Consider the following 19,530-nt stretch of genomic DNA (forward strand, 5'->3'; position numbering starts at 1 on the left):
ATGCATATATGCATTGACTCAAACATTTGAAAGGAAATTCCCTTGCAGGGAATGAACAAGGGGGAAACCAATGCCATATGAAGACTGGTTCTCTCAATAATATGAACATCTTCAACACTGTGCCCCTATAGTGACGGACATCTTCACTGATTGCAGACAAAAATATGTATAGTTCTAATTACACTGTGGAAAGCCTTTAAAAGAGGTTGTCCTTACTAAAGAATCATCTACCCTCCAACTCCCAGTTTACCAAGGTGTGTTTTGTACCTACATCTAGGCTAAAGACTAAAAAGAACAAAATATCCTTCAACAAAACAGAACAATTATATCTTTCATTAGTTAGGGTCCTGTTTACCATTGTCCACCTCACAGAATTGTCATGGGGACACAACAAACCAGTACATCAAGAGTCTTTCAAACAGTACCTGGAATATATGTATATATTTAACAAAATGTCAGTTGTTATTAACAGTGTTTGTCAGCAAAAGCCCCTCATCCTCACGCAGCCAACTGGGACTTTTACAAAATTCCCACATGCACAGTATTGTTTCATCTGCTCAACATGATTGGGAAGGTAGTTTTTATGATACCCATTCTATAGAGGAAGAATCTGAGGCTTAGGAAGTCACATGACTTGCCCAATATCATAAAGTGATCAATCTGAGCCTGGCAAACAAACCTTTCAACTTTAAGATCAAGGAGTTTTTCTCCAGAGCCCCTTCTATACCATATTCAGAGCCTCATGCAACGAGACTGACCACAAATGTGTTTCAATCCCACTCTAAAGGGGACATAGCCAATATTTCCCTTTATTATTACCCATCGTCAAGGAGCAGCCTTCATTTAACTGAAGATGCAATGGTACTTAGTGAAAGCACTATCAGTTCTCCTCTGAGGCTGGACCACAAAATATCAATGCTGCAGCTTCAGACTCTCTTTAATTTATTGGATTATTACCTACCTTAGCCGTCTCAGCTTCTGCCTGCAGTCGCTTGGGGGTTCCTTTTTGGTCAAGCACCTTCTGGAAATTTTTGCTTTTAATGGATTGCGATTCAACACCTTCACCTTCAATTTGCAGTTTAATACCTTCGGCACAGGCAGGGTGATCAATACCCCGTGGATTCAAGCCGCAGTGGAGAGCTAAGAAAGAGGAAAAAACATAACTCAGAAAACAAATCATATAAACAAGGTGTCCAAGAGAGACAATATTTCATGTGGCCTAAGTGGGAAGAAAGGAGGCATTTGCCAGTTGAGTGGTGGTGTCATAACTATGGGAAATAATATGGTGAAGAGGGAGCATGGTATAGTGGGAAACCCTGAGCTTTGAAGTCAGAAAGACTTACGTGCAAATCCAGAAACCATCAGTTCCAAGTTGTCTGACCTTGAGCGAGTTACTAAACCCCACATCACAGACGAGAATACCAAATCAGGCAACTTTGCTAGTGCCTCCTACACACGCAGTTATTTCAACCCCTGCAGTTTAGCTTATCTCTCTGCCTTCGTCTGGAAAAGTGCTCAGTCCCTCCTTCTTCTGAATATTCTCTAGTCTTCAAGTATCCACTCAAATCTACTTCTTTCATTCATTCAACAAATATTTCTTGAGCACTTACTATGTGCCATCCCTGGGTTAGATACTGGAAAGGTGGATTTATATATGACAGGTGTTACCCTTAAAGAACTCACAATCCAATAGAAGAGGCAGACAAAGGAAGTAGTGATTTTTTAAAACAGTTATTACTGCTATACGGACAAGAAGGAAAGATCACAGGGAAGGGTTCAAGGGAGTTAAGCCTACTGGCTTCTGATTTTTCATATCTTACTCTCTCCACATCCACTAACGTGAACACCCCCACAAATAAAATCTAAAGTCTATTTTCTGAGGATATGTATTCATTCAACAAATACCTACCGAACCTCTCCTACATACCCATTATCATCAAAGAAATAGTGTATGTTATAGGAACCATACATTCCACCTAGATGACCTCCACGAACCACAAGCTGTGTATATGTGTGTGTGTATGCACACGCAGCACATATGTGTGTTTTGAAGTCTCCAGTAGTAAATTATCTCACCTTCCCATGACCCTGACTCTTCAAATTTAGTTAAACTCCCATCTTTATTCCCTTCCCTTTGGCCTCAGAGGATTTAAGGCCAGAACTTTAATCCCCTCCCATCTCCCTTATAACTTTACTTCATTGATAATCTCTTTTTACCCAACATCTTCAGTTTTCCCCTTTGTCAGCATTCTTTCCCTTCAACCAACTCCTGCGATCATAAATTCTTCCCTTTACTCAGCACCCCATCCAGGTCAGGTTTCCTCTTCTCTTTACCAGAAAATATTCTCTTTATATTGAAAGAATATTTTACATCTGAGAGATGAAGGAAGGCTTCTCAGAAGAAGTGAGTAAGGTGTTCTTTTTCCACTCTCCACTCCCTCCTTAACAGGTACCATTCATTCCCATCACTTTTGATACAATCAATCTGCTGGTGACTCTCAAATTTTAGCTCCAGCCTAGGTAGACCTCTCTTATGAGCTTCAGACATAAGTAAAACTGTTACCCAACATCCTAATTTCAATGTATCATAGATATCTCAAATGTATTCAAAACTGAACCTTTTTTATACCAAAAAAAAGTTGCCTTTTCCAGTCTTCTCCAGTTACTCACACAGAAACTGGAGTCATCTTTGACATCCCTCTCTCCATGATTCACCACATCCCTTCCATCTAATTCCAGATCCAGAAGCTCTACATCCAAAATGCTGCTCAAACCCACCTACTTCACTCCATCTCCACTGCCATCCCCCTGGTCCAAGCTACCCACGTCTCTCACCCAGACTGCTGACTAGCCCAAGTGCTCTTCCTCCCTTGACCCCCAAAATCCCATTAAAAAATGTATAGGTCAGCTTGTGAGATTCTTCTGCTTAAAACTTTCTAATGGCTTCATTTTACACCTAGATCATTCAAAAATCTTTAACATGGCCAACAAGCCCCTACATTATCTATCCCCTTTCTACCTTTCCAATTTCATCTCCCACCATGTTATCCCTTGTTCACTCCATTCTGACCACACACTTCCTTGAGCACACCAAGTTCTTTCACAGCTCCTGGACTTTGCTCATAATGTTTCTTTGCCTGAAATGTACTTTCCCACGCTTCACCTAACTGCTATTCATCCTTCAGGTTTCGGCTTAAATACCATTTCTTCAGATATGCCTTCCCTTAATCCTCTTCCACATCACCCCCACCTGCCCCTATCCCATGTTAGATCACGTGCCTGGAACAGTATTCAGCAAATTTTGTATGAATGGTCTTAAACAGATTTGTACAAAGGTCCACGTGCATATGACCTTATTTATACCATTTCACGTGGAAATTATCTGAATTTCTCTTCAAGTGTCTACGCTTCCTAAAAACCAAAGACCAGCCTATTTCATGGTGCATAGTAGGGGACTCAAACATGTATTAGGTTCCTGCCTCCTCCCCCAGGCTTTGGGCTGGATCTCAAATAATCTTCATGAAAAACTGTGAGACAATTATATTCATTTCACAGAGAAAGGAAATGAGGCTCTAAGAGTTATAGTTACAAAAAGTCACACAGGTGTCTGCTGAAGGTCAGAAAGAATACGTATCATTTAGGATGCAGATGATTTCAAGTTTCAGATGAACAAACCCAAATGAATTAAACAGTAAGGGAAATTATTAGCTTTCAGGACAGGAAGCCCAGTAATGGTAAAAAGGTCAGAGTTAACTGATTTCCCAGCTCAACAGTGTCATCAAGGACTCCAATATTTTTTTTCCATCTCTCCATTCTGCTATCCATAACATCACTTTTATCCTAAGCCTGAGTTCCCTCATGGCACCCAGATCTACAAGCTCTAGTTCTCACCTAGCAACAGAGACAGCTTGGTTGACTATGGTTCTCTTTCCCCAAGTCCTCCTCCAAACTTTCATCTTTTCTCATTGGACCAAAGTGAATCACACACCCGTTAGTGAACTAAAACCCTGGCAGTGCAGATAGGGTTACCTTTAAACCAGCTGACCTTCAGCTAAGGTAAATTCCCCAAACCACATTGCTGCTACTCAACAAGCCAAGAGCAGAGTGAATGCTGGAGAATCAACCACAATGCCCAATTCAGGCAGTGGCAGAAAGAGAACAAAACCTATGAGAGCATGAAGCTAATTACTGTTAACATCAATCAGCTTCCCCATCTCCAAAGAATAGCCTACTTACAAAGAATATTCAATTAAATGTACTAAAATTGTGATTATTAAAAAAAAGGTGTGCTTGCGTAGGGAGCTGGGGGATTGGCATGGGACAGATTTAGACAGTAATGAGGAAAAGAGAAATGTATAACTTTGATCTTTCTCTCCAGCATGATCTTTGGATGCTTCCTGCCTTGAAACTCACAGCCTAGGAAAACCACTGAGCTGCTGATAGCTCCCAGTATCTCCTGTTCTCTTCCTCCATCACCTCCCCACCCAGTCAGACTCTTGTACTTCCTTCACCCTTGCTCATGCTGGTCCCTCCTCCTAGAAAGAGGCTCTACTCCACCCGAATCCTACTTCCTTCTTTGGAAAGCTGACTCCTCCTCAGCCCACATGTCAGTTCAGACCTCTTCATAAAGCCTTCTAGGAGTCTCTGGCTACCAGAGTAAGAACCTTTGGCTATACTCCCTCCATGAATGTAGCACCCTGATACTTCATCTTCTTACAGTATTGAGGATGTCTACTTGATTGATCTGTCTGCCTCGCCTACCACAACTGCAAGCTCCTTGAGGCAGGCTCCACCCCTTATACATCTCCATGATCTCCACTCCCAAGTCCAGAACTGGCACATAATAGGCATCTAAGAAACATTTGTTCAGCTGCTGAATGAACCAGCAACCTCCTCTCTTTACACGATCATGCCTTAAATCAAAAGGAAACTATTCTCTGCTAGTAAATACCTAGCATTCAAAATGTAAGATATCTATAAACATGAGGTGGAAAATGGTGCTTTGACTTTCGACGCACATACCCTTCTTCTTCATACAAATATTTTAATCCTCCATAGCTGTTCCCTCTTTGCCTGCAAACCCAGAAGTTGATTTAGGTTTTTGTGATTCAGTTTATTTATTTAAAACCATTTCTGACAGGCTTTGCTTTGTTTTCCCTGAAATTTCATGTCCCTAATATTTACAAATCAAGCAACTTTCAAATGGCCTCTTACAAGCTGTGACCTCCATTTCTTTGCTCATCTTGTAAAACATGTCCCTGTTTGCTTTCTCCTTTCTGTCCTCATCACTGCCCTTTCTTGTTTCCACTAAAGTTATTTACTCAATTTAATGGGCTAGCAGTTCACAGGTTGGCTTCGAGACCCTCTTCATATTTCCCTGACCTCCCTGACCACTCGTGTCTTATGGATTTCTAGTTATTAAACTGACACTGTGGGCTGTTTGTGGTCTTTACCTGAAGTGCTGCCACTGTCACCTTAATATTAATGTTGCTCATTCTGAGTTCTTCAAAATGAAGAGTTAAAAACCAAAACAGATTTCACAAATACTGCTCTTTTTAAAAGTTAACAGGAAAATATTTCACTGCAAATGCACAAATTTTAGCACTGTTTTGAGATGTCATTTTGAAAGCACCATCTCTTTTTCATGTGCAAAACCCTACTCCCTGTACATTGCTGGTGGGAATGTAAGATGGTGCAGCTGCTGTGGAAAACTGTATAGCAATTCCTCAAAAAAATTAAACAGAGAATTACCATATGATGCAGTAATTCAACAAAAGAATTGAAAGCAGGGGCTCAAACAGATATTTGTATGTCCATGTTCACAGCAGCATTATTCACAATAGCCAAAAGGTAGAAACAACCCCAGGGTCCATTGATGGATGAATGGATAAACCAAATGTGGTATATACACACAATGGAATATTATTCAGTCTTAACAAGGAATGAAGTTCTGATACCTGCTACAACATGGATGAACCTTGAAGACAATTATCCTAAGTCAAATAAGCCAACACAAAAGGACAAATATTGTTACGATTCCATTTGTATCAGGTAGAGTAGTCAAATTTATAGAAATCAAAAGTAGAACAGTGGTTACCAGGGGCTGGAGGAGAGGCAAATGGGGAATTATTGCTTAGTACAGAATTTCATTTTGGGATGATGAAAAAGTTCTGCAGATAGATAGTGCTGATGGTTACGCAACAAGAGGAATATACCTAATGCCACTGAATCATACACTTAAAATGGTTAAAATGATCAATTTTATGTTATATACATATTTTACAATAAAACTTAAAAACAAAACCCAAACTCTCATTTTTTCCTCCTCCTGGCTCCAAAAATGGAAAGAGAAGTTCTAAAAACATTTTCTTTATTCAAAGGTTTGAGTTTCTTTTTCAATAATTTCATGGTGATTTTTAGCCATAAGATGATTTTCTATTTTTTTTTTTTTTAAAAAGGACAATAATGACAGATCAATAGTATCAGATTACTTTAGAATTTTCCTGGAAAGGGCATGTTCTCCAAAACGGGCCCCAGCCCATTGACTGGCAGAAGAGGTGCTGCAATTGCTGGAAGTGAGCCTGGGGCCTCCTGAACGTGACCTTTGAGAGATCCCACTCCGATGTGACTTAGGTCACAGTGACAGACTATTCAGAAGTGCCAGGCCTCATTCTATCTACCCAAGATGATGCGAGAAGAGCTGAGCAATGTGCTGGGCTGCATTCATTCACAAAAACAAGTATATTTTACTTGTCAAGAAGTCGCCCAGCTTCCCAGTCCTTCCAATCCCCACCCACATCCACTCTCCCTGTAGTGAAACAAGGGACAGAGACTCGTTCAAGTTGAATGTTCCCTTCTTCTGAGCTAGGCCATGAACAGAGGCTGTGAAAATACTCCCAATAGCCCATTAGGCTTCTCTGGCTCCTGCACCAAGGGGACCTCCACTACCATCAGGCAGAAACCGCTGGCAGCTCCTGAGATGTTTTGTGCTTCTCTACTTTGACAGAACTGATCTTTTGACATAATACACTCTTCCTTTCCCTCATTTATTAAACACTCTTTTCTTTCAGGAAGTATTAAATGCTCTCTTCTTTCCACTATGAAGCTTTAACTGATTTTGTACCCATTATATCCTAAGCAATGTTGACAATCTATCTCTTTTTCTTATTAGAAGATATGTTCCTGTGTGTGTCTACATCATGCGTTGCAAATATTTATCAACATGTTTGCCTAGTCTCTGACTAGGAGGCCCTTGAAATAAGTGACTCCTCCTCATTGAGCTTTACAAACCAGAGCCTAGCCCATGGTTAATCTACAGTGAGTGCTCAATCACTGTTTACAGAGTAAGCAGAGGTACGATGGAAACATCCTGAGTCAATCCTACTCACCACCATTCCCTTCTTATGAGTAACTCACATCCCTGTTTTTCAAAAGAGCACATAAAAGCTACTTCCAACCTAACTGTGTAATTCACCAAAAATATGTTAAGTCAAATATGTAGAGCTGTCCTGAAACTGATTTACTTGACTGCCTTTAGAACAGAGACAGTCTTGTTCATCTGTGTGCCTGCAAAGACTGAACAGTTACACATAGTCAGCACCCAGTAAATGTTGCTAATGAACGAACAACCTTAGAAACAAATACACTCCAATCCCCATCATTAGCTATTAGAATCGAGACGGACTGTATACAGTTCCTGTATATGTCTTGCTTCTAGCTAGAGATGAAGTTCCTGAAGGACAGGGCTCTTGTTTCATATCTCTCTCATACGTAATATACACATAGCAGACACTCTCCAAATACGGGTTTAATTAATGGATATATATTCTAGATTCAAATTCAGCAGAGCACCACCCTCTAGAAGTAATCTCAGAATCACAAAAGGCCTCTCTTTGCACCAGACACTTTAAGTCAGCTAAACATTCCCAACACTCTCCTCCTTGCCACCTTCTGCAATATGGCTACAAAGAAAATACTCAGTTTCCCAGCCTCCCTTGCAGCTACAAATGGCTGTGGACAGATTCCTGTCTAGGAGACCTAAGCAGAAGTTTAATGCACAAAGAGACAGTTCTGGAACTGACAAAGGAGAACAGATATTAAGACCACCCTTCCCCTCCACCTTGAAAGCAGATGTAATATCTATAGCTGCTTGGGATGTTCTGTGACCATAGGGCTGCAGACATGAGAAAGCCAAGAGGCCAAGAGCCACATTGGCTCTGCCATCATTGGGCTACTCACACTATGTTCTTACCTGCCTACCTCTGGACTCGATGCTAAATGAGAAAAATAATCCCTTATCTATTAAGCCATGGTGAATCAGGTCTTCTATAACTGTCAGATAAAACATTCCAAACTGACACACAATTCCATTTTAACCTCTTCCTTAAGGAGAAGAAAATAAAACAACTGAAAGCCCAACCAGAATGTTTTGCTTGGGTTTCATTACTCCCATTATGACTTAGAAAGCTGTATAACTACAGTAATATCTTACCAAGGAAGATGTACATTAAGAACACATGCTGTTATCAAGAACACTTATCAGAAGTATCATCAATCCAGATGACACTGTGAAAAGCTGAAGGCAAAACTCTCTTACTTACCTGGAGGCCTTTGGTGCCCAGAAATGTGCTTAGATGACTCATAATAACCCTTTGCATGAATGAATGGGAATGTGTTCACAGGTGTTAGATCACTAATGTTTTAACACAAAAATACATCATGTACCAGAAACTGTCTCAGGAACACAGGATTGGGTTAAGCTAGTGGACACGGAGTACAATGTTTCCTTGGGCAAAGGAACCTATCCAGCAGACATCTTCTAGGGCAGGGGTCAGCAAACTATGGTCCATGGGCCAAGCCCAGCCCACCACCTGTTTTCCCATGGCTTATGAGTCAAGAATGGTTTTTACATTTTTAAATGGTTGGAAAAATAAAAGAAAAATATTTTGTGATCTCTGAGAATTATATGAAATTCAAATGCTAACATCCATAAATACAGTTTTATTGGAACACATGCTTATTTATTTATATGTTGTGTACGGCTGCTTTTGTGCTATAATGGCAGAGTAAGTAGTTGTGACAGAGACCACATGGCCTGTAAAGACTAAAATATTTCCTAGCTGGCCCTTTACAAAAAAGTCTGCTGGCCCCTGTTCCAGAGTAGAGTCCAAGAACCCCAGCCACCTCCACGCTAACAATATCAAGGAAGAACTCATGGGTCTTTGAGCAACTAGCTTCCAATTATTCTGCACTCCCAAGCAATTTAAATGAGATAAATTATGTTTGACTTTAAGATTTGGGTCAGGCTACGAGGAGACAGAATATGACTTCCAAACCTCTCCTTAGTCAGCTAATGGAGTCCTTTTCTCACTATCAAAAAGAACACAGTTAAAAACACAAATTTCCAGATGGGCAACTTGGAGGCATTAAAAGATGACATGCCCACTCCCAGCAAGTCTGTAACTGAGTAGTCATAGATGGCTCCCCTGTTCCAAACAAGAAGAGGCTGGAGAGGAAGAAGGCACTTTGCCAATGAGAAGAAACGGTAAGAAATAACATGGAACGTGAAAAGTTAGACCCAAAAAACACACTCTATCATCCTCAAAAGTTTGCCCAATGGTATCCCTGACAACTATCGTGTGGCCACCAGAGCTGGGCCTGGATGACTTCTCTTCCAGCTAGATATTTAGACTACATGCAGCTGTGTCAGGACACTGCCTCCTCCGAGCTGCACGAGGCACATCACTCTGGCTCATGTGTCTACGGAGATGATTTCATCTTTGTAAAAGAGCTTGTCATAAGAGAACCTCGTTCCCCAAAGGCTACTTAAATGTAATGACCACAGTGAATGTTTACCCTTCCTACCCATGATATCTGGACTAGACAATCTAAATACAGCAGAAATTAAAATAATGTTTAACTTACATATTTCAGCATCAGTAGAGTGGGGAAAGGCTTTGGACAATCTCTCTCCAAGGCATGCAAACATTAACTCTTCTTATTCATGAAGAAAATACAAAGGCAGATACCCTCAGAGGTTCTATGAAGCTTTAGACCGAGGATGCAAACACCAGATTGAGAGAGAGAGGTGGTCTACACTGCTGACTTTAAAATATTTTTAATCATGATACGATAAGAAACAGATTTCGTATTGTGAATCAGTGCCCAAACATATATATATCCATGTATACAAATTAGAGTTATTATGAAAAAATACATTCTTTTACTACAGGTCATCTCATTTTTTCTTATTTTTTAAAAATAAAACAGTGCCTCTTGAATGCTTCTGAGAAGATAGACTAGACATACTTTTCTCAATTCATCCTGGTAGGAAAAAATAGAAACCCTGGACATTATACATAAGAGAAACATAAGATGACTTTGAAAGGTAGAGAGAAGATAGACCATCTAGGGACTTTCAGACTCAAGAAATGACATGGGAGAAAGTTCCTCAGGCTTTATTTTTGCCTAATATACTCCAGACTTGGAGCTGAAGAAGCCCACAACATAGAAATAGCCTAGGGTACAGACAAAAAATAAGACAACAAAAGCCTGATTTATCTAGTCAAAGGACCATGAAAGAACAGCCTAGCAAGACAGAAAACTTTTAGACAACAACCCTTCTACTCAAACATCACAGAAAAAATGTGACCCAACCACCCATTCCAGCAAAGGCTGAGCGGAGAGCCTAGACTCCCACCCTCTTCGGGCTGTAATAATGTACCCCAAAACTCCCAAGGGAGTGGTATCCAAGAAAGCCAAGTAGGGAGCCCAGACTTTTCATCTCTGTCGACTGGTAACGAGGCCACCTTTCCACCCCTGCAATGTTAGTTGAGTTGACGCCGAGATGCTGGACTTCCACACCCACCAGACAATAAGAAGCAGCCCCTCCTTCCCAGGGGGTGGAGGGTGTCAAGGAAACCTGGTGGTGAGTCAGGAGGTTCACCATCACTCAGTAAATAAAGAGGCTCCACTTCCCAGGAATCAACTGAGGCAGAGTGGGGAACCTGGATTTCTAACTCCAACTGGACAAAGTCGTGTTAAAGAAAGCCAGCTAAACTAGAAGGTTTAAATAAGATCCAGAGACTCATAATATAAAATAAAAATATCCAAGTTTCAATAAAAAAAATCACTCATAACCAAGAACCGGGAGGATCTCAAACTAAATAAGAAAAGACAACCAATAGCTGCCAACACCAAAGATGACAGAGACGTCAGAAATATCTGACAAAGATTTTATAGCAGCCGTGATAAAAGCGCTTCAATGACTAATTATACCTGACACAAACAAAAAAATAAAATAGAAAGCTTAAGCCAAGAAATAGAAAGTCACAGCAAAGGAATGGAAGACACAAAGAACCACCAAATGGAAACGTTAGAAGTGGAAAATATAGTCACCCAAATAAAAGGCTCAGTAGATGGGCTCAACAACAGAATGGAGACTAAAGAAGATTTAATCAGAAAGGGTAGAGGAAACTTTCTTGGAAACGTTCTACATCTTGCTTTGTTTACATGATACTATACATGTATCAAAACTCAGTGAACTGAACACTTAACATATGTGCTTTTTATTGTAAATACAATCTAAAAAAAATGAAAAACAGAATTAAATACAGACACTAGATATACTTTATTTTTAGAAAGCGTTTACAAATGATTTTTTAATTATGTGTTTCTATTCCTATCCCTCTTCCCCACTCAACACACAGCTACACAGAGATTCAAGTCCAAGCTGTACCACCTTCTTGCCACATATATTTAAGCATGGACAAGTTATATTACCTCTCTTCGGTAAAATGGCAATACTAGCAATACCTTATTACATATCCTCACATTTTTATCACGTTGATAAAGTGAGATAACACATATAGAACACCTGGCACCTACCATATGTTTAATGAACATCAATCCATCATTTTTATCCTACTGCCTTCCTCCATCACAATGGAGGACCACTTGGCCTTAACATTTTAAAAATTATTAAATAAAGAAAATGGTAACTGTGTAATTTTAAAGGAAAAACGTAGTACAAACTTGAAAAGTGGCAACCCTAAAAGAAAAGAGCAAACTAAAGTGAAATTCAGTAAAAAGAAAGAAAAGTCAGAAGGAAAAAAGAATGGCTTTTCAAAGATACAAAGAACCTTGGTGAGGAATGAGGTTATAAATAAAGATAAAAGCAAATACCTGCACCTTGTAACATCTTTTCTGCTGGTGAGCTGATGGCATTCTCTGTCAAACCAAGCTAATGAAAAAAAGGTGACTCTAATTGTTTGGAAAGTCTTTACATATTACAATCTGCTATTTCAGAAAAGGAGGACAAAGAAGTACAGAATTAACATATATGGAAGACTTATCCTTTATCACTAAGGTATTACATATTAGAAGGAGGGAATTAGATATTAGAAGGAGGCAAAGACAGATGCTAAGCAACGTGTTTAAGGCTACTCTGAAAATAGCAAAGTGGAAATGAAAACAAGAATTCTTCCATATCACATACATATTGTTCCCACCACACCATGCTTCTCTGCGAAATAAGAGGTGTTTTTCTCTACAGCTTAACCATCGCTTAGTCAGTAAAATTATGGGCTTTGGAGTCAAATAAATCTGGCTCCTCCATTGACCAGCTGTGTGGCCTCGGGCAAGTTACTTAGCTTTACATTAGGGCTGTCTTACTATAAAATTTGAATAATCATGGGGCTGGCCCCGTGGCCGAGTGGTTAAGTCTGTGCGCTCCGCTGCAGGCGGCCCAGTGTTTCGTTGGTTCGAATCCTGGGCACGGACATGGCACTGCTCATCAAGCCACGCTGAGGCGGCATCCCACATGCTACAACTAGAAGGACCCACAACGAAGAATATACAACTATGTACTGGGGGGCTTTGGGGAGAAAAAGGAAAAAATAAAATCTTTAAAAAAAAAAAAATTTGAATAATCATAACTTCTTTATACTGCATTGGAAGAATTAAATGAAATGTATTTAAAGTGCTTAGTCAATGCCTGGCACCCAGTAAGTGCCCAACAAATGGTAACCATTGCTGTAATCATTACTTCCTTTGCTCCTGTTAATATCATCTTGATATTGATTTCTTCAAAAGGAAATACCTTGACTCTTGGTATACACATCTGCATGCACATGCACACATGGCTCCACTAAAAGAAAAGAAGCGACTGGTCAGTATGGTTAGGGAAGGTAGAGGGGGACAAAAGGTCAGGTAAAGGCTTCAGAGAAGAAAAAGAAAAGCTTAAAATTCTCTTGAAAGGGTTCTCCTGGCAACTAAGGAAAAAAAATAATATCTCAGGCAGAAACATAAGTTATCTGTCAAATCACAGAAACATGAAAGAGGCTTGACTGGTTCCAGCTGACTTGATGAATGTCAGTGTTCCCCTTCCCCAAGGGGGTGGAGCGAGGTCATCTTAACACGCAATTTTGTTTGCTCGCTCTCTCCATTCATAGTAACACTCAGACGAAAGGAACGCTCAAGTTTAACTAGCCCCATCCCTTGTTTCACTTGATGTTCACAAATGCATATATGATATATACGTGTGTATATACATCTTTATATGTGTGTATATACACATAAATCAAAGATCATATTATCTAAAAGGAGCTGTAATGACGGAGGAAATGGACAGATCTTAATTTATAGGTTGAGAATCAGCATTTTTAAAACTTGTGATCTGAGGACTGAAAGTAGCTCGAAGGTCAATGGAACCATTGATAGGTATACAACTTGCTAAAGACTCATTAGTAAGAAAAAAATGCTTTTTAAATTTCTCAAACTTTTTAAGAAACTTGATCAGATGCCATCCAACTTGGCAAAAAAAATCGCAGGTCAATACACCTCAATGCACCTCAGTCAATCCTCTGAAGCCACAGTGTCCAACATGGGAGTCAATAGCTACAAGTGGCTATTTTAATTTAAATTAATTATTTTTAAATACAATTTGAAATTTAGTCAAATCGGCCACATTTCAATTGCTCAACAGACACACGTGGCTGTGGCTACCTGTGGACAGTATAGATTACTGAACATTTTCATCATCACAGAAAGTTCTACTGGGTAGCACAACTTTAAAAGAATATCAGTGTCTTCCTTCTCAATGTTCAAGTCAATTTGTGACTTTAACAAGAATTGAGAAAACATGAATTTGAAGTCAGAAATTTCTTCTATATTTCTTGTTTTTAGTGATCTTAAGCATATCTCCATTTTAGACAAAAGAAAAAAATTAAGTATAATGCCAAAATTGGGGATTATATGAAATTTTTGCTCTTTTAGAATGAACAGCCCTGTAACCTATTGCTGTGCCCTACACATTTCAGATATGCTTTTATAAACGTAAGTGACTTCCTGTTTGGTTATTCTAGACAACTGTCAGATCTCTGAATAATCTATCCCCCAGTCTGATTGCTTCTGTGTCACAAATCACAACGATTTTTGTTGTTGTTGTTATAAGTTTTTAGAGACCCAAGATTATCTCTGAGGGAGATAGAGAAATTGAGATTCAGAGATAAACCAGCTCTGGCAAAACTCACAATCTACTAAAATAGTGCCTTCCAAATGTCTACCCGGAGAGGAGAGAGATGTGATGAAAATTTCATTTGTCCTTAGTGAAACGAAAAAAAAAGAAAAAGATAGCCTTGTGAGTTTTCCATTGGCCAAATGTTCTCAGAGTAAAGGCCTGTCTTTTATTCTGACATTGTCTTCCCTGCATTTTTTGGTGTTAACTGCCCATCTTTTATGACATTAGATAAGAGGTGATGAGTGTATCTGTGTGTATCTGGGCACATGAGTTTTGATGCTAGCAAAAGAAAAATGGCATAGAAACTATGAGCGTCCCCATTTTTAAAAAATTACTTGTCTATGAAAGCTAAACGTTTGAGTACTTCTATGCTATTGATGAATAAAAAACAGGCCAATCGTTACCTGCAGATAATATGGGGGGTAAGGGAGGGTGGGAATAAGAGCTGCAGAGAAAGTAATGATGAGAGGCTTCAAAACTTGAGAAAGGAAACCATTACTTCCAAGGCAGAAAAATCAGGCAAGACTTCATAGGACCTTGTAGTTCAGATAGGTTTTGAAGAAAAAGTCGGATTTGCATCCATAGATCAGGGGAAGATGTCCAAGCAGAAGGACCAATTTAAACAAAGGTACAGCTTAGGAAAGTTTGGAACATTTACAAGGATGAACAAGTCATTTGAAATCTAATGTACATAAACAGAAATTGTGGACATGAGACAGGAGGATAATCTGGGATCAGAATACAATGAGCGTGTGTGGTCTTTGGTATTAGGATAAGAAGTCTGTAACATTTTTCACTAAACAATTGGAAAGTCAATAAATGTTTCGAGCAGAGAGGAACTTAGCCAATGTTGTGCTTCAGTAATATGGTTATGACAACATTCATCTGTTGATATGTGAGCATCCTTTAAGATGCAGTTTAAGCCTCATTAAAACCTTTTCCCCTCGTCCAACACATTCCTACATTCCATAATCTGAACTCCCAAAGCATTTATCCATACTAACTAGGGCAGTATGTTACCACTTCAAGTCGCCACCACAAACTTTGGCATCCAGTAAATCATGTTATTAAGTACCAATATAATTACCTGTGTCTCTTTAAATACTGGGCCCACAGTAGGGGCTAATGACTGTTTGTACAAACCAACACCATGTCCCACGGCCCTTATGCTCCCATCCATGAGTCCTACAGCTGAGCACTGGTGGGTGTGCATCCTGCGGACATCTTAATCACATACATATACATGGTTCTAAGGGACAACCAAGGAAACAAAACCACAAGTAAATGGCAGAGCACAATTGGGTATTTGAGAAAGGATTTATATCCCTACTTAGCTTTTCAAACTAGATAATGCTTCTGAAATATTTTACCAGTTTCCTCATTGGTCTAGATCTTCTTGGCTTGTATACAAAAACAAAAACAATTCTAAGGAAAACACTCTGAAAGATTAGCAATTCATTTTATGGTGGTGTAAATTATTTCTAAAGATGCTTCTAGTCAGTTCTCAATATGACAGCCATTAAAACATTGTAAACACCAACTGTTACAATCTAAATCTCTCCTTAAGATTAGGGAGAAGGGAGAAAAATCAAGTACATAAAGCTCAGATTAGAGAAAGTCTATCAATCCAACCATTTGCTGATATCAAAAGCCATGAGGAAGATGGCACCACTCTAAGTTCATGTTTTCAAATTTCAGCTGAATCCTCAAGCTTGCCCTGTCTTCCATCTTCAACCAGCCCACTTGCTTCCCCCATAAGTCTATTAACGTGCTCAAGTCTAGCCCTATATAATAATCCTCCCCCAACTCTGTTGATCACTTAACAAACTACTCCCCTCTTTTTCCCTTCCCTACAGTAAGACTGTTAACAATGCATTATTATTTATAGTATAGGCAGCCCTAGGTAGGCACTATACTAAGCACTTTGCATACTAGGGTAGATCAAATTACTATTTGATAAATATTCACTCCCCTTCCCTTGGAGCAGAGTATGTGTCCCTATATGATCCAGCTATTCCACTTCTGGGTATTTATCCAAAGAACATGAAACCACTAATTCAAAAAGATATCTGCATCCCTGTGTTCGTTGCAGCATTATTCACAATAGCCAAGACTTGGAAGCAACCCAAGTGCCCACCCAACGGATGAATGGATAAAGATGTGGTGGATATGTATATATATATATATATACATACACAATGGAAGACTATTCAGCTGTAAAAAAGACAAAATCGTGCCATTTGTGACAACATGGATGGATCTTGAGGGTATTAATGCTAAGCTAAATAAATCAGACAAAGACAAATATCATATGATTTCACTCATATGTGGAAGATAAACACATAGAGAAGAACAGATTGGTGGTTACCAGAGGGGGAGGGTGAAAGGGGTAAAGGGGCACATATGTATGGTGACAGATAAAAACTAGACTGTTGGTGGTGAACATGATGCAGTCTACACAGAAGCTGAAATAGTGTACACCTGAAATTTATACAATGTTATAAGCCAGAGTATGTGTCCCTATACAATGACCTTGACTTTGGCCTTGGCCTTGAGAGTTAATTTGGCCAATGGATGTGAGTGGACGAGATGTGAGCAGTAGTTAAACATGCTTACGCAGTTTAGTTTGGCCTGTTACACACTTACGATAACCAGGAAAAGAGCATGCCCAGGGGCTCTTGCCCCTTCAGCCTGGCCCCCAGAATGAGACACACAGAGCAGAGCTGACCTCAACCTAAAGTCTGGAACCAAGCCCAGCCTCTCTTGGCAGAGAGGCGGAGAGAACCGGAGAGGGCAGCAGATGCCAGATCCACAGGAGGCTGCAAGCCATGACAGGATTTTTTTTCTTTATCCTAAGGCCAATGGAGTACCTTTGGGATGCAGCTTCTAGGGAAAGTCTTCTCCATTCCATCCAGATGCTGTTTAGGGTCCCTTTAAATCCTTCAGAGCCCCATTGCACTGTTATAGAAGCATGTACTACAATACAATTATTGCTTACGCATTTACCACACCACCAATGCTGACTTCTCCCCACAATGGTCACAATGGTCAAAATAATCTGAGCTAGAGACAGTAGTGACTAAACTCTGGTAATGTCAGTGGGAATTTAGAGGAACAGATGTTTGAATTGATGGGTCTTACCCCTTTGAACACATGACCTCAACATATCAGAAACAGGGTAAGAGGAAAGACATCCAAAGTCAGGGGAGCAGTCCACAATAGCCATGCCCTTCTCAGGGCAGATCCTGAATTCTTGCTCTGCAGGCAGAACTGAATCTGGGAAGCAGCTAGTGCAAGAGGCGGTGGCTCTGCCAGCTGATACTAAAATAAATCAGAGAGTAATAGGCCTTTATCAGCCATAAACCCTCTGCCCCCATTTGCATGGCTGCCTCCTTGTTATTCAAGCCTCCACTCAAACATCACCTCCTCAGGGAGGACATTCCTGACCACATCATCTAAGTAGCTTCCCAGGCAAACACCACCCCCTCATTCTGTTTTGAGTCCCTACATGGTACCTGGTACTCTGATATTGAATGGCCTATGTGTTTACTGTCTGCTTCCTCCAACAAACACTGTTAGTTCTGAGAGGAAGGGGCCTTGCCTGTGTCATTCATTTTTACAACCATAGCACAGTGCCTGGCACATGGGCACTCAGTAAATAATCGCTAAATTAACGAACGAATGGGAATGCAATGCCCCTGTTCTTTTATATACATCCTTCTCTACAGTATTTGTTTTCCTCTGCAAGGCTGCTTCAGATGTTCCTGTTTAGGAAGATATTTGGAGTCCTACAAACTTATGCAAGGTTTAATGTATGTGTGTCTTTGTATTTTTCTGGGTAAAGGAACCCCAGCTTTCATAAGAGAACCAAAGGATTCATATCTATTATGGGTTGAATTGTGTCCCCTCAAAATTCATATGTTGAGGTCTTAACCCCCAACATGCCTGTATTTGGAGATGTGGCCTTTAAAGAGGCAATGAAGGTTAAACGAGGCCAAAAGGGTGGGCCCTAATTCAATAAGTCTGGTGTTCTTATAAGAGGAAGAGACAGCAGGGATGTATGCACACAGAGAAAAGGCCATCTGCAAGCCAAGGAGAGACGTCACAAGAGAAGCCAAATCCGCCAACACCTTGATCTTGGGCTTGTAGCATCCAGAACTATGAGGAAACAAACTTGCTCAAGTCACCTAGTCTGTGGTATTTTGTTATGTGTGGCAACCCTAGGAATCTAATATCCTTGTAAAGTTAAGAACTCCTGTAAGAAACTACCATTTATTTGAGCACCTAGATAGGCTGGATTCCTTACATATGTCACCTCATTTATTCCTCCCAACAATGCTGCTGGGGGAATAGGATTGTTCCCATTCCACAGATGAAGAAACTGAAGCTTAAAGGGGTTAAGCTATTTACCCAAGTTCACTGAACTCGTATATGAAGTCAGGACCTAAACCCAGTCAACAGGTCATCTTGGCTGCACATTAGAATCACCTGGAGAACTTGTAAAATCGCTCATACCTGGCCAACCAGAAGAGATCCCAAGTTAATTGGCCCTCAAAGAGTCCAGGAATCTAGTAATTCTACTGACTAACTGGAATTAAGAACCACTGACTAAGGCAACCACAATCCCCAAAACTTGGGATACTCTGATTGCTGGCCTCCCCAGGTACGGAAGGCAACTGCTATTGCTTCTGACTGCCAAAGGGCTCTTGCTCATGGTATGCTCAGTGAATCTTGGTTGTTTTGTTCCAGTCCACCTCCATTCACCTTGCTTCCACAACAATGGGGGATAAAGTCTTCTCCCATTCGCAGTCCTTATGGTTCAGGTGGGATCACATCCCTAACTCCAGGGCTTAAGCATGTGATCTGGCCCTAAGCCGATTAGCACATTCCATTATCCCTGATCACACGACCTATGCTATCCAAGTAGAGAGACTTCTACACCTTGAGTGGAATTACTAGGAAAACATTTGTTCTCTTTCCTGCCAGATGTGAGCCCAGAAGGATGTGAAGCA

General features: G+C 40.2%; 1 protein-coding gene across 3 annotated transcripts in view; it reads right to left on the reverse strand.

Moving 5' to 3' along the window:
- SAMD12 (sterile alpha motif domain containing 12) overlaps positions 1–19,530 on the reverse strand; it is a 381,347-nt gene that overhangs the window by 340,757 nt on the left and 21,060 nt on the right. For all 3 annotated transcript variants that reach the window (XR_011543486.1, XM_070631929.1, XM_070631928.1), the window contains exon 2: positions 962–1,140. Coding sequence is in view for 2 of the 3 variants with exons in the window: in XM_070631929.1 (XP_070488030.1) it covers positions 962–1,140 (179 nt within the window). In the remaining variant the exon portion in view is untranslated. The remainder of the gene's footprint in view (positions 1–961; positions 1,141–19,530) is intronic.

The sequence above is a fragment of the Equus przewalskii genome, chromosome 8, assembly GCF_037783145.1.
Source record: "Equus przewalskii isolate Varuska chromosome 8, EquPr2, whole genome shotgun sequence".
Taxonomy (NCBI): domain Eukaryota; kingdom Metazoa; phylum Chordata; class Mammalia; order Perissodactyla; family Equidae; genus Equus; species Equus przewalskii.